The sequence below is a fragment of the Zootoca vivipara genome, chromosome 3 (genome assembly GCF_963506605.1).
Source record: "Zootoca vivipara chromosome 3, rZooViv1.1, whole genome shotgun sequence".
NCBI lineage: Eukaryota > Metazoa > Chordata > Lepidosauria > Squamata > Lacertidae > Zootoca > Zootoca vivipara.
The window spans coordinates 101,689,475-101,705,054 of record NC_083278.1 but is presented as its reverse complement, the minus strand read 5'-3'; the positions used below and the strand labels follow the sequence as shown (position 1 = coordinate 101,705,054).

At 45.2% G+C, this 15,580-nt stretch overlaps 2 protein-coding genes across 2 annotated transcripts in view; one reads left to right on the top strand and one right to left on the bottom strand.

Annotated features, from left to right (window-relative positions):
- Positions 1–8,181, top strand: part of LOC118082678 (GTP cyclohydrolase 1) — a 41,442-nt gene extending 33,261 nt beyond the window's left edge. Inside the window, exons 3-7 of the mRNA XM_035110491.2 lie at positions 594–703; positions 1,006–1,061; positions 3,252–3,283; positions 5,513–5,597; positions 7,319–8,181. Of these exons, the coding sequence (XP_034966382.1) occupies positions 594–703; positions 1,006–1,061; positions 3,252–3,283; positions 5,513–5,597; positions 7,319–7,445 (410 nt within the window). The 3' untranslated portion in view covers positions 7,446–8,181. The remainder of the gene's footprint in view (positions 1–593; positions 704–1,005; positions 1,062–3,251; positions 3,284–5,512; positions 5,598–7,318) is intronic.
- A 2,644-nt stretch (positions 8,182–10,825) lies between these two features.
- Positions 10,826–15,505, bottom strand: CRIPT (CXXC repeat containing interactor of PDZ3 domain). The gene is made up of 5 exons (XM_035111174.2): positions 15,366–15,505; positions 14,405–14,470; positions 13,338–13,392; positions 12,910–13,013; positions 10,826–12,812 (listed from the first exon to the last, which is right to left on the bottom strand). The coding sequence occupies exons 1-5, from the start codon at positions 15,379–15,381 to the stop codon at positions 12,748–12,750; spliced, it is 306 nt and encodes a 101-aa protein (XP_034967065.1). The 5' UTR covers positions 15,382–15,505; the 3' UTR covers positions 10,826–12,747.
- Between the last annotated feature and the right edge of the window lie 75 nt (positions 15,506–15,580).

Sequence of the window (15,580 nt, the reverse complement as noted above, 5' to 3'; positions counted from 1 at the left end):
CCCCACCGCTTGGGCCGGCCCGCCCCTACCGCCCCTACCTTCCTACGCCCCTGCACACACTGTCAGCACACGCTGACAACAAGGTTGGAAGTAAGACAATGTGTGCTGCTGATAACTGTGAGTTTTGCTGTGTCAGGATTGTTAATTACTGGACTGAGATTATACTGTGCTGGAGAGATAAAGAAAGAATGTAAATAGCTTGTATATAATAGTAACAGAAATGCTTGTGCAACCAGTCAAGCAATAAAGAAGCTCTTGTCTGTGAATTTGAGCATGACTCCTGTTCTTGTCCTCCGCCTCAGTAAGAAGTGGTTTTACCGAGGTGCCACCACACAAGCAGAAAAGCGCAGCGGAAGTGTGTGGGCGGTAACCTCTAATACTAAGCTCCCCCTTTTAAGCTGGCAAATGGTTGGCACCCTGCTGAACTCACAAACATGAGGAAAGAAGGATAATATCTAATAAATATATCCTCTCCTAGCATCTATCCACATCCCAACATTACTAATTATTCTTTATTCACGGCCGGAACTGGTAGATGGAACAAAGTGCACTTGCCTGCTGTTCCGTGAAAAGCTTCTGTTTTGTCTTTTCAGACATACTCAACGATGCAGTTTTCGATGAGGACCACGACGAGATGGTGATCGTGAAGGACATTGATATGTTTTCCCTCTGTGAACATCACTTGGTACCTTTCTTTGGCAAGGTACTGGTTACCCGACATGCTTTGAATAGAATATATTAGAATAGAATAATTTATTGGCCAAGTACCAAACATACTTGGAATTTTGCTTTGACTACATTTGTGGTCTCAACCAGTGTTGGCCCCCTGCTGGAGTGGCTGGGGAAACCCAGCCAGATGGGCGGGGTATAAATAATAAAAACCTTTGCCACTCTGCTGCGAATCAGAGACTGACCAACTTGTCCTGATCTGCACATTCCTGTCTTGGAAGATTCCAGTTGTGAATCCAGTATTAATCATTCTTCCCTCTCCGTTTGAATCTGCAGGTGCACATTGGATATTTACCGAGGAAGAAAGTGGTTGGCTTAAGCAAACTTGCAAGGTTCTTATTATTCAGCGTGCTTGTCCATTTTACGGAATTCACCGGTGCAATGCTGCTGTTGTAAGATGGCTTTGAAAGGGAATTAAGAGAAATTTGTGAAGGAGAGGTTGTGCCTGTGGCTCTTAGCCAGCATGGCCATACAGAACCTCCAGGTTCAGTAGCAGTGTGTCACTGAATAACACTTGCTGGAGAGCGATAATAAGAAATCATTGTCTTCAGACCATGCCTGCCCACTGTGGGGAAATGGGGTGTTGTACCCGATGGACCAATCTGCTATCTCTGTGGTGCAATGGGCCAGTGCGTCCAGCTGTTAACTGGCTGGTTGGTGGTTCGAGCCCACCCAGGGATGGCTGTGGGCAGGATCATAGCTGCCAAGTCTCCCGTTTTCCCCGGGAAACCCCCGTTTTTACTTACCTTTTCCCGGTGGCCCCCCGTATCACTTCGTCTCCCGTTTTTCTCCGTTATTTTCTCCTGCCGGCGGCCATTTTTTTTCTTTCTGATTTGCCCTTCTATGGGCACAAAATATGGCCCCCGGGGGCTTCAAAAGTCGCATCTACGCATGACTGGAAGTGCATAGATGTGACTTCCTGTGTCGGCGGCGGCCATTTTGGTGCCCATAGGTGGGTGGGGCGACACCGGAAGTTGTGTTGACGCACTTCCGGTCATGCGCAGAAGCTACTTTTGAAGCCGGCGGTGGCCATTTTTGGTGCCCATAGAAGGGCAAAGCGACACCGGAAGTTACGTCGACGCAACTTCCGGTGTCACACAGCTGCTGGTCCCGGATTCTGCAGTCCGGGACTTGGAAGGTAAGGGCAGGATTCCTGCAATGCAGGGGGTTGGACTACATGACCCTTGGGATACCTTCCAGCTCTGTGACCTTTTGTCTGATCCATCATGGCTCTTAGGTTTTGAAGCATGCTTCAGTGGGCATTTACGTGCATTTTGTGTGTGCGCACAAAATTAGAAGTTACATGCGATCTGGTATGTTAACACTGATAAGTGAAACGAAATTTAAAAAAAATTTCCTTTCAGTAGCACCTTAGAGACCAACTTAAGTTTGTCATTGGTATGAGCTTTCATGTGCATGCACATTTCTTCAGATACACTGAAACAGAAGTCACCAGGCCCTTATCTATAGTGAGAGGGTGGGGAGGGGTATTACTTAGAAGGGTGGCGGGAATGGGTGATTGACTGATAGGTGTGAAAACCCGTTGATGACTGTTAGCGACTGCAGTTGGTCTTACAGGAAAAAGCAAAGGGTGAGATGGCTAAAGATAGCTTTATCATGTATAATGAGATAAGAATCCAATGTCTTTATTCAGACCAGGTCTCTCCATGGTTTTAAGTTAGGTGATAAGTTGCAGTTCAGCAACTTCTCTTTCCAGTCTATTTCTGAAATTCTTTTGTAATAAGACAGCTACTTTGAGATCTTGTATAGAATGTCCTGGGAGATTGAAGTGTTCTCCTACTGGTTTCTCTGTCTTGTGATTCCTGATGTCAGATTTATGTCCATTTATCCTTTGGCGTAGGGTTATCACTGATAAGTGAGATAATTGGTTTATTGGCCATGTGTGTCTCCTAAACTGCTGAGCTCAGGACCAGACTTCCCAGAGGTATCTGAGAGCTGAACTTGACTTGATCAAGCAGAGCTTTCCTTAAGTTCCTATATTATTGTTCTGCATAATTCTGAGAACCCCAAATGTCAGTCTCCAGTTGGGAGAAGCTGTTGGTGGAAGGGTGCTGATGTGTTCTGACCCTTCCCCACTCCCAAGAAAAGGACAAGTCTTTATTTGAAAGCATGAGTACAGTCGTACCTTGGAAGTCGAATGGAATCCATTCCAGAAGTCCGTTCAACTCGTCCAAAACGTTTGAAAACTAAATTGCGGCTTCTGATTGGCTGCAGGAAGCTCCTGCAGCCAATCAGAAGCCCCCTTGGATGATCAGGTTCCAAAAGAACATTTGCAAACCGGAACAATCGCTTCCAGGTTTGCGGTGTTCCGGAGCCAAAATGTCCAAGTTCTAGGGCGTTCGTGATTCAAGGCAAGGTACTACTGTACTCCAAAGGTAAAACCTTGACCTCTGTAGCCTGAGAGTGAGTCTCTCTTCTTCCCGTTTTGCATTCCATTTGCTTGTCTGTTTTTTGACACCATGCCATTTATTTTCTCTCACCATTATCTTTTCTCCCTCCAGAATCGTTGAAATATTCAGCCGAAGGCTTCAAGGTTTGTATCCTTTCTGTAATATGGTGCAACTCTGCCTTCTTGCTAACGCCCCTATGTTCCTCCAATGCCACCCCTAGGATTCACTCTAGGGCAAGAGTGGCTAACCTGTGGCCATCTTGACCAGGGGTTCCCAAACTTGGGTCTTCAGCTGCTTTGGACTACACTTCCCATCATCCCTGACCACTGGTCCTGCTAGCCAGGGACAATGGGAGTTGCAGTCCAATAACAGCAGAAGACCCAAGTTTGGGAAACCCTGATCTAGACCTTCCTGAACTACAACTCCCAGACTGTTGGCCATACTAGCTGGGGCTTCTGGGAGTTGGTGTCTGACACCACCTGGAGGGGCAGAAGCTAGGCACCCCTCTTAGGGGCATGAATTCCCCCGAGTGTGCTGTGAGAAACAAAATTGCTTTAAGAATCCTGCGGGCCTCTGGATATTGTGGAATTCCAAATCCCATCAGCCTTATTATCCAGTATAACCAGTGGTAAGGGAGTTGTAACCCTACAACATCTGGAGGGCCACAGGTTCCCCATCCCCAATAACTGCCAGCAGGGCTGCTTTGCTCTCTGTTCCTCCAAGTGCCCCCCTCCATATCCGCTTCATACGGAGAGCTGGAGGGGAAAGGCAGTGGGAGGTCAGCACGGTGCACTGGTAGGAGCAGCAGAATGGGAAGATGGCAGCCCTGCAAGTCAAATCTTCCAAGACAGGAATGTACCGATCAGGACAAGTTGGTCAGTCTCTGATTCGCAGCAGAGCGGGCAAAGGTTTTTTATCTTCAAACTAGCTGGCCCGGCCACGCGTTGCTGTGGCTCATCCCTGTGCTTTCCCCCCACCCTGTCCTGACCCATGACCTATTCTGTCGCCTTCTCCCCCCAACACCCAGCCATGCGAGTCCCCACCTCCATTCAGCCTAGTTTGTAAAGGCAAGCTGAGGTGCTGTGGAGAAGAGGGAAGGTTTTCTAGCTGCAGTACCAGTGTAGCTGCCACTAGAGGGTGCTGTTTTGCAACCTCTTCTGACTTCTTTTCCCCAGCATGCACTTTTGGGTGAGTTGTGTGTTCTGAAACACGGGGTTTGGGTTTTTTTTTTTTTACCTTGCGCAGGTGTGACATCTGTCTACGGCAACGGTATATGCTTCCTCTCACAATAGTATGGGACGTTGTGTGCAAATTTGAACGCTATCGGTCAAGCGGCTTCAGAGAAAAGTGGAAACACACCCACATGCCCTTTTTACATTTTTATAGATATAGATGGGGGGGAGAGATAGCTAGAAAAGGTCTGTCACTGGGAACTCATGTTGAGTGCTGAAAGCAAATTCCGGGGCTGAGCAGCTACTCCTTAATTCTCCTTAATTGTTCTCCTTAATTCTAAGTCAGAGGGGAGCACTCAGGGGTGGAGGAAGGGGGTGGGGTGGGGGTGGTCTTCCCTGGGTGTCATCACTGGGGGGGGGGTGACATTCGGCGCGGTGTCTGCTTGCGACTCCCAAGCTGTGCCGCCTTGCTGATGGCCTTCCCCCTTTCCTCCTTCATTTTGACAGCTCAGGGGAGGCTTGGGAGTTGCGGGCAGGTGGCGCGCCATTGCCTCCCTCTCCCGGGAAGCTTCCTGGGGGGGTGGGAGCATCCCCAAGCTGTCAAAAGGAAGAGGAAAGGGAGGAAGTCTACTGGGAAAGCGGCGTGGCTCCCCCCTCGCCCAGGAAGCAGCCCGTTATGGGCAGTTCGCTCCACCTCCCTGGGCGGCTCACCCCCTGGGACACTCGCCATGGCCGCCGCTCCCCTGGGATGCTCACCCCGCCCCCATGGTCCTGCCCCGGGGTGCACAGCATGTGCACCGCTCCGGGTGGCGGAGCGGCTAGCTCCGCCTCTGGGAGCGCTAGTGAGTTTTGTCCTTTTCGCTCAATATTTCACACACACACACACATATACACACACAGACCCCGAATGTGAGGAGGGAGACAGTCTTTCCCCCCCCTTTGCCTGTGAAAGCCCCCTTCCCCCCACTTTAGCTGGAAATTCTCTTTTGAGAACCATTGGCTCGGACCAAATTGATTCAGAAGTCAGTAAGTTAATTTATTCCAAAGTTAGCAATTTATTAAGGAAAAGAATGTATCCAAAAGTTAACCAAAGCATATATCCGTAAAATAACAGTGAGCATGTACAGTATTTGAAGTTGCCAACCGATTAAAGAGCATAGCCTTTTCTTTCTTTCTCACAAAGCACCATTATTTTTCTAGTCCAGGAGCGACTTACCAAGCAGATTGCCCTGGCAATTACTGAAGCCCTGAAGCCTGTTGGAGTGGCTGTGGTCATTGAAGCATCGTAAGTTCAGTGTGCCCTGTCCAACTTGGAACTGTCGCATCACATACACCCTCATTGCATTTTCCCCATTTCCCTCTTTTGCTGGGGGCGGGTGAGTTTGCATATCATCACTATTAAAAAACCACACTATAAACAATTTAAGAAACCCAGCACGATCCTATACAGGTCAACTCAGGAAGTGCCATTGATCTCAGTACGGCTCACTCAAAGGTGAGCAATAGGATTACAATCTTGCTTAGTTTCACATTACTGTATACAAAACAGGTTGAATGACCACATATCATGGATGCTTTTCTTTCTTTTTCTTTTTCAATTTTTCTTTTTTTTCTTTTCTAATTTTACATTTGAAATCAAACATCTATTAAACCATACATTCATTTACTTTTCTCCCTTCCCTTCCAAGGTACATTTAATATAGCCATCATTCCTGTGTATTTTAAGTTGTTGTTGTTGTTGTTGTTGTTTAGTCGTTTAGTCGTGTCCGACTCTTTGTGACCCCATGGACCATAGCACGCCAGGCACTCCTGTCTTCCACTGCCTCCCGCAGTTTGGTCAAACTCATGTTGGTGGCTTTGAGAACACTGTCCAACCATCTCGTCCTCTGTCGTCCCCTTCTCCTAGTGCCCTCCATCTTTCCCAACATCAGGGTCTTTTCCAGGGAGTCTTCTCTTCTCATGAGGTGGCCAAAGTATTGGAGCCTCAGCTTCAGGATCTGTCCTTCCAGTGAGCACTCAGGGCTGATTTCCTTAAGGAACCCTCCAGATGTTTTGGACTACAACTCCCATCTTCCCTGACCACTGGTCCTGTTAGCTAGGGATCATGGGAGTTGTAGGCCAAAACATCTGGAGGGCCGCAGTTTGGGGGTGCCTGGACTAGATGAATCTTGGGATCCCTTCCAACTCTATGATTCTACACCAGAGAGGGGGCAAGGATCACCCAACCTGTTCATCTCCCCACTCCTGCATCCCCGCCTGAACTGCTATTGGTGAAGGGACCACTTGAGCATGTGCAGCAGCTGTCCCAATGGCACACACCTCAGCATAACTGCAAAGGGGAAGTGGTTTTTATTTTCAAATCGGGCGGAAGCTGCTTTGGGGGGAGGAAACACATCAAGCAGCTGTGTTTCTCGAGAAACTACAGGATAGGTAGGGATTGTGGCTGACGTCAGGTCTTAGCTGCCAAGTATCCCGTTTTTCGCGGGAAACTCACGGATTTTTGAATTCATTTCCCGCTGTTCTCCCGAATGGAGGAAAATCCTGGAAATCCCCAGGATTTCCTACCTGCAAGGGAGCCTCTAAAGCAAGTGTAAACAGTGTAAAATCTAAAGTGTGAAACAGTGTAAAATGTGTACATAGCCTTAACTGGACTGATTTCTGAGTAGATATTTATGGGATTGCATTGTAAAGTAGCTTGGGAGCCACTGTACGTCTGTGGGCAACATTTAAAAATTCATACACACCCCTGGATTGGTATAGCACCATGTGATTTTGCAGCTTATGTAACTCAGCATTTATTTATTTATTTTTACAAAAATATGTAGCAAGCTCTGAATTATTCTTTGCAATCTGACTGTTATTTTATTATGCGGTTCTTGACCTTCTGAGGTTGTCAGCTGCCTTGGACATCGTTCACCATGGAAAATAAACAACAATGGCATGCGTGTTAGCGATTCCTGCTGCCAATTTGATACTAAAAATGCCTCTTTGAATGTCCCCCGGCAGGCACATGTGCATGATCATGAGGGGAGTTCAGAAGATGAGCAGCAAAACCGTCACCAGCGCCATGCTTGGAGTCCTGCGGGAAGATCCCAAAACCAGGGAGGAATTTCTCGCCTTGATCAAGACTTAAACGACAGCAGCTTGCGGCTCTCTGTGGGTTTGGATCCCACACTCGAAACCGGTTGCCAAGACGTAATTGCCTTCTGTGAGCCAGAATCTGTGCCATAAAAGAAGAAGAATAAGAAGAAAAGGTGAAAGCAAAAAAAAAAAAAAGAGAGAGAGAAGAAAATAAATAACTGCATCACAGCTTTGTTCTCGCTTCTGGGTAACACCTTAGAGTGTTGTTAAACATTAGCTAGGCAGCACAAGCACCGAGCTCCCATTTCGCAGCAAAGAAATCGGGTACCCCTGATATGGCAGCACCTTGTGCCAAGGGCCTCTTTGCACCTTGCATCTTCTGCCCCTTTGAGAACAAAGCAAGAGATCCATCCTCTCTCGTGAGTTTTCATGCATCACAAGAGCCGCTCATCTAAGCACATAAAATGTGAATGCAAGACATGCTTATTTGCAAAGGTGTGTTGTGTAGGTGCACTTAGGATTGGCTGCAGATCCCTTTGTCAGCTGTACGCTCAGTGGAAGGTCCAGGTGGAGCCTGTTATTCTAGTGCAGGTTAGGGGAGCCTCAGGGCTAAATGTGGGCCCCTAGGTCTCATATTTCTGGTTCTAGAAAGCCTGCCAGGCCCCTTCCCCCAGGCCCCACTCCTTACTGGTCCGGCTTTGGGTCTTCCTTAGGTACTTTTGCCTTTGTGGCATGAGAGCCTCTCTCTCTCTCTCTCTCTCTCTCTCTCTCTCTCTCTCTCTCTCTCTCTCTCTCTCTCTCTCTCTCTCTCTCTCTCTCTCTCTCACACACACACACACACACACACACACACACACACACATTAAAAAAGCACAAGTACCAGTCCAAAAAAATAAATAAAATTGTTGGGACGCGGGTGGCGCTGTGGGTTAAACCACAGAGCCTAGGGCTTGCCAATTAGAAGGTTGGCGGTTCGAATCCCAGCGACGGGGTGAGCTCCCGTTGTTTGGTCCCAGCTCCTGCCAACCTAGCAGTTCGAAAGCACGTCAAAGTGCAAGTAGATAAATAAATAGATACAGCGGGAGGGTAAACGGCGTTTCCATGTGCTGCTCTGGTTTGCCAGAAGCGGCTTTGTCATGCTGGCCACATGACCTGGAAGCTTGTATGCCGGCTCCCTTGGCCAATAATGCGAGATGAGCGCCGCAACCCCTGAGTCGGACACGACTGGACCTAAGGGTCAGGGGTCCCTTTACATTTACCAGTCAAAATACACCTGCCTTACAAACTTTTACAGTATTGGTTTAATATTGACTGACTCATTTTGGCTTACTCTCAGGCAGGCATAGGCAAACTCGGCCCTCCAGATGTTTTGGGACTACAACTCCCATCATCCCTGACCACCGGTCCTGTTAGCTAGGGATGATGGGAGTTGTAGTCCCAAAACATCTGGAGAGCCGAGTTTGCCTATGCCTGCTCTAAGGGTTCCTGGGAATGATAGTTTGGTTAGGGTGCTGAGAATTATGTTAAAAGATAATGTGTCATTCCCCCCTGGGATTATCCGGGGAACATAAATTGCTGGTTAACTAGTTCAAGGTGGCAAACCTTTGCATGCTTGCTTCGGAGCCAGGGTTGTATCCTGCTAAGTCGTTGCATGGCTGGAATGATTTTTAGAAGCACAACAGATCCACCCTCCCTCTCTTCCCCTTGCAGCAGCCAAATCTGGCCTGGGGTTTCTGGGGGGGGGGGGACATTCTATTGCACTTGTGAAAGCCAAAGTTGTTCCTCTTGCACAATGACTTGGCTGAGTGTATTAGATTGCACTGCACGGGGGGGAAGAGGGGCAGCTGGCCCCTCCCCAATTAAGTAAAACAATAGAAATACTTAACTAATTGACCAATTACGTTGGTTCTGTTCCCCTCTAACAAGAGTCCTGCCCCCTGCCCACAGAAATACTGGCTATGCCCATGTTTGCACATGTGCAATGCAGATATGTCTGCAAAAGGCTATCCAGTGGGTGATACCATGTCAATTACTGTTGCCAATTTTCTAACTGGGATTTGTGCCTTGGCACACAAAAAAGGGGGATGAGGAATCTTGACTCTCACTAGACACAGCAGGATATTGGTTCTCTGGGCCACACTTTCAGAATAAAAATTTGCTTGTGACACACTAAATTATTTATATTGAATACATTGGAAAACAAAAAGAAACAGCTGCTAGCAGTGCTTGATTTATAACATAGAACACATTTTTTTTTTAAAAAAATGGTTCTATATTCTACTACGCTGAAATGTTTAAATGTTTGATTGTCCTTGAGACTTCCTACCAGGCTTGCCATTCTCTGCAGCCACACCGTTTGAGAACCGCTGTGGCAGGACTTCCTTCTGAGTAAAACATAAGGCATTGCACTGTTCTTGAAAGCTTGTTTTAAGTGGGGATTCTTTCCATCAGTTCTATTTAGCTAGATTTTTTGCTAAGTGTTTCCTGGCCCATTATGACCGTATTTGGGGGCTGTGGCTCTTTATATTATAAAAAGTATTGTCAACACAATCAAATCATCTTCAAAGTACTGTACAACAAAACTTGAGATGTGCCCTGTGATCTAGAGACTTGAGACAACACAGAAAGTGCTGGCATTTCCTGAAGAATATTCCTTTGTTATGTCATACATACTGTGTACTGTATACACACAGGAGTTTGCTTAAATCAGGCGTTCAAGAGGAAAACTGGGTTGCACTGATCTGTATGTTGCCCGTGGCTCTTTGTATAGGAACACATTGGGAACCTGCCCATTCACACGCCAGCAGCAGAAACTTTGAACTCTCTCGCAGTGTTAGGCTATCTCCTTTTCCTCTTAACTAACGGTTTGATTTTTATACTTAGTAAGAGAAAATAGCTGCGTAAAAGTGGTGCTAAAATGTACACTAACTGAAAAAGTTGTGTTACTACTAGATTTATTAAATGCTTTATAATGCAGTTATAGTTCGGCATTCCAACTCTGTTATTGTACTGAAAAGATTGAAGTTTTATTGTACCAAAAATATTAAAAATAGCCATATTACATGCTTCATATTTAGGCCTGCATATTGTACTGTATTTCCTTGTATTTTAGGATCTGCATTACCCTTAATGCCATGCAACAAAAGAATGAATGAATCTTAATAGTCGTGTTTTGTCCAAGTAATGTATGCTTTGGAGTCAGCTCTGGGCACAAATTAACCTAATCAGTGAAAAAATCCTTGAATCACCTTTGTAAGGAAGGGCAAAGTAACCGTGCGAAGAGCAAAGGAAAGGATGGCAAGCATCTCTGCACAATTTGGACAGAAAACCTACTAGCATTGCATGGGTACAAGCAGAGAGCCTGTGGCAGCCATTCTGTTTGGACCACTGGATGGAGCTACGGACTCACACAATTCACGAACTGCTTTACAATCACATTTAGCTTTCTTGGCCAGCATTTATTATTTTTTACAAACACATCATTTAAACTCCGGAACACTTCAATCCAGTGTTTAGGAATGTTGCCTTGCAGTTAATAAATTTTTAAAAATGTACAAACTGCTTCATCAATAAAATAACATAATGGAATAACCAGTGAAATCAGTAGACAGCAAGAACCAAAATTCAACCACCAAAAGCATAAGAAAATAAAGATAAATAAAGTCTTCAAAAGTAATAGGGAAGGGGGGGACATAGGAATCTCTGGTCATAAACCCCCACCACATAGTCTTGCCCAGATCAGCAGGGACAGGGATGATTTTATTGAGGGGCCCCAATGACTTTCTGAGACCACTAGCATGAATCCTGCTACAAAAAGTGCACTGACTATCATGCCCACCAGGCCTGCCAATTTCTCCTGCTAGGTGTTACAAGCCAGGAAGGGCAAAATTTGAGATAGCAAGTTGTTCAGATTGCACTTAGGCACCTTGTCCATGAAATAACTGATATTCATCCAAGTAACAGTTTTGATTCCAGGTTCCCTAATCAACATGGCATTCAGGTCAAAGTGCTTATTTTAAAAACATTTTACAAATAAGTTGCTGTTCCAGCTCCACAGAATAACTTTCACATGAGCTCTGAACCATGTTTGCATGGATCTGCTCCAAGTCTTCTGCCATCTGAGTTCTGTTGTTCCAGCCATTTCATCTCAAGCAGAAATTAAACCAGGAATTGAAATTCCAAGGATTATAAAAGCAGAAAGATAAAATAAATATATATGCAGGAGGTGTTAAGAACCTTGGAAAATAAAATATACTTGCCTGGCACAGAAAGTAGGCGCTAGGCAAGCTTTCCTGGTGACCGTATACCAGAGTTGGACTACTGAAAAGGCCCTCTCTTCAGCCACCACCTCTCTAACCTCAGAAGGTGGATGGCTCCCAGAGAATAGCCTCTGAAGCGAACTCCAAAGTATGGGCAGACAAGAGGGCAAGTGGTATGCCCTACTGCCACATCTAGCCAGACCAAGGTGTGTTTCCTCCTTCAGAATCAAATCATGGATCATTATTGCTTCTATTCTCTACAGCATGGCAACACCAATATGCAAGGGGTGTACTATTGAACAGATCAAAGAATAACACACTAAGAAACAAAAATAGCATACAAGAACACCCTAATTATACCACCTTCAACCAAGATTATATAGTAGCCACCTCTTTTTTTTAAGCACAACAATATGGAATCACTTTATATACCATTTTCCACCCATGCACGAGTAATGCCCCAACGCCAATTTTGAATCATGAAGTTAAAGGCTAATTTATGCTGGGTTTCTTCATTCGACTTCAAGCTTCACCCCAACAAAACCAGATTAAAGGAAATATACCAGGTTCTAAGAATGTTGGAGTCACCTAGCTGAATGAAGCCCACCAACCATGTATTTTAACCTATCAGCTTCTTGAGAACATTTTGTTTTTTCAGTTATAGGCAGGCAACAAAACTGGGAAGCTTACAGAGCTCCTGGTGGTTGGCTTGGTGGGTTCCATGTTGTGCAGCGTTTTATACATTTGCAAGCAAACCTACATTAAAAAAAATCATTTTATGCCAGTTTTATTTCATCAGTCCCTCTGCTGATAGACTTTCAATCTACAAATTCTTGTTATAGCAGTGGGGTGAAGAAAAAAGTTGATCTGCTGGCTTTTTAGAGTTTTTCCTCAAAACACATCAGTTTTCTTATTATAAATTTATACAGGTATGAATTGGACCATTTATCCAGGTTTACAATCAGCGCTAACAAAGTGCAACTAAAGGTCCATGCAAATTCTGACGGTGTCTGTCATCTTTTACATTTCCCCCCCCCCAACGTTGATAACTGTTTTGAAAGTAAAGCTGGTCAAGAAAAAGTTCGTAGTATATAATTAAACGGATGTTTGCTTGTAGTTTTTTGTATCCAACACTTTCTTTCCACACATTGCGCAGATGCCTATTAACGAGAAGAACAGCGAGAATGAAACATTTTCTTATAGTCCAAAAGTACAAAAACAACTGAACAAGAGAAGAATTGATGCCAAATGTCTCACCCTTTTTGTATGCACATCCCTGGCAGTAGTGGGAGCCTGGCTGATGAACTGAACTTTTGCAAATTCGGCATATTGCAAATTTGTTTTTACCATAAGGATCAAACCTAGGAAGAAGAAAAAAGTAACTGAATTGCCTATTCAGAGAAAGTTTTCCTACATACTTTCATACAGTTGGGAGCAGATAAGGATGGGGGAAGGAAGACAAGAGAGAAGACAGAATTGGCTGATAACAAAATCTTCAAAAGCAGCTTCCTCTTTATTCTGGCCTTTGGACACCTGAGATGTGTCTTTTCTGGGCCCACTCTATTTCTGTGACCCTAATTTGTTTTAACTGTTTTCATTCTGAATTTTAATTTCTGCAAGCTGCCCTAGGAACTGCATGTGAAGAGTGGGTAATGATGATGATGATAATTTAATACTTCAGTTACCTTGCCTTCTTTGATGTCAATGCCTTGTTTTCATTTAGTTTTCTCCCACCACTTTCTAAAAAGAACAAATAAGTTTATTGCTTTAAATACATAATTTGCAAAACTATTATAAATTAAAACCCGTGCTCACACAACCCTTATTTTCCAAGAATACAAAAAAGGGGGGTACAAGTGTGCAAGGTGCCCAGTTTTTCTATATTATGTACAATGTTCACAGAAATATGCTGCATTTATACAGATGATTCAAACAGAACATTTCACAAATTTTGTTCTGATTAGTACTTCAGTGTTCTTTGAATAACTGAACTAATTACATCAATTAAAGTTTCACAGATAGATTTTTTTAAAACTCCCAGGTCACTGGTACCAAACCCAGGATTCCTGTTGAGGTTTTCCAGGCAAACAAGGAGTTTTCCTACCCTTCTTTTGAGCCTGGAGATGGGATCTCTGCCACTGGAGTTGATAAATTAAAATGAGTGAATGGTTAATACCCAATGAATGAGAAAATTGATGGAAGTTCTAAAAAGAACTTTAAAGCATCATCCAAATTCTGTGCTACTGTAAAAAACTTTCAAGTCATAAGTAGGTCCCACTTGGCCACTTTTCTCCATTTCCTACTGCCTATACTGTGTAACTGCATTTCTCACCATCCCCTTCTCTCTCTTTCCTAAGCCTCACCACAAAACCAGTTGTCTCTCCCAAGCCCTACTGCTTATCTCAGTTGTAAGCACACTCTTGCACTGCTCTTGGCAGCCGTATGTGCCATCTCTCCTGGCCTAAAGAGCCAAAACAAGCAGTATATATTGAAAAGGAGTCTGCAGTGCTCACAGAGGTGTGGGGTGTGTGAGTGCACGAGGGTTAGGGTTGCCTCAAAATAACGGCTCTGTAGCAAGTTGCATATCTGGACTATAACATAAATGAGACAAACACTTGCATATAAGCATCTGAAATAAGATTGCAAAAAAGAATGCACCTTGAAGGCAATCTACCCACATTTCCAGGTTTGCCTACTAATAAATGTTGGAAAAAAATATCTACTGCAGTGATAAGACAGTATTTAGAAATACCTGTGGTGTTTCTTGCACCATCTTTCCATGTATCAGGCGTAATTACAGTACCAAGTTTTCTCTCACCTATGGAAAACAGAAATGCAAAGGCTGTGATATTCCAATCTATGTTTTGGAAGTCTTTTGAGAACACACCACATATTTCATTAGGCCCACCTTCAAATCAGTTCAACTATTTGAACATGGGTAATACAGTGTACAGTACTTCATTCTACTGTATTAATCCACCACTATTACAATTCCCTTTGAAAAGTAGACATCCATAGCTGATAAAACTCATGCAGGCCTACCAGGCTGAGTGGTCATCAACAACGAACATACAAAGGACCCTGCCAGATCCAACCAAAGGCATGCTTTTACTGAATAGAAGTTGGAGGTATATCTCACTATTTAGCCCCAAAATGTTTTGCTTCAGTGTGTGAATTGGCCCATCAACAGCCAATCCACTTGTGGTTCTGAAGCAGAGGGCCAAGCACAGACCCTTGCAGAGGGCCAAGCACAGACCCTTGCAGAGACATTATGGAGCCCTCCTACACGGAGAGGTAGGAGGCTGCTTGGAACAAGTTAAGTCTGGAAAAGTGATGCATACAGAGATGCAACAGTCACTCCCCTTCCCAGGGGCTACTTGAAGATGTATGTAATCTGAAGGTAGAAGGGGAGCTCCCAGGTCAGGGAACCCATGCTGTCAGGAGCCAGAGAGAAACCCCAATGCTCTATACCAGGCATCCCCAAACTTCGGCCCTCCAGATGTTTTGGACTACAATTCCCATCATCCCCAACCACTGGTCTTGTTAGCTAGGGATCATGGGAGTTTTAGGCCAAAACATCTGGAGGGCCGCAGTTTGGGGATGCCTGCTCTATACTATGTGACATTTCTGATTAAACGTCGCCCCCGTGACGTCACAGTCTCCGTTAACCGCCGCCCAACCGTTCCTTTAGCCCCCTCCCCGAACAAACTCACACTTCTCGCACACCATGGCGAACCACCCGCGACGAAGCCTGCGGAACAGAAGCGCCGTCCCCGTCAGCTGCCACCAAAACAAACCGAGTCGGGTCCTTTCAACTTCCGGCGGCCGCCTCAGCGTCGGCACTTCCTCTTCCGGGTTCAAGCGCCGCTCTCCCATTTCCTCCCTCCCGCTCGCACGCCTATTGGCTGAGATGGCTGAAAAGGGGGGC

What these genes read in the sequence shown, in the direction of transcription:
- CRIPT (XM_035111174.2), bottom strand. An exon ending in TGGTGCAAGAAACACCACAG is followed by an intron (nt 13,393 to 14,404) that starts GTATTTCTAAAT and finishes TGTTCTTTTTAG; the next exon opens with AAAGTGGTGGGAGAAAACTA. An exon ending in TTGACATCAAAGAAGGCAAG is followed by an intron (nt 13,014 to 13,337) that starts GTAACTGAAGTA and finishes TCTTCTTCCTAG; the next exon opens with GTTTGATCCTTATGGTAAAA.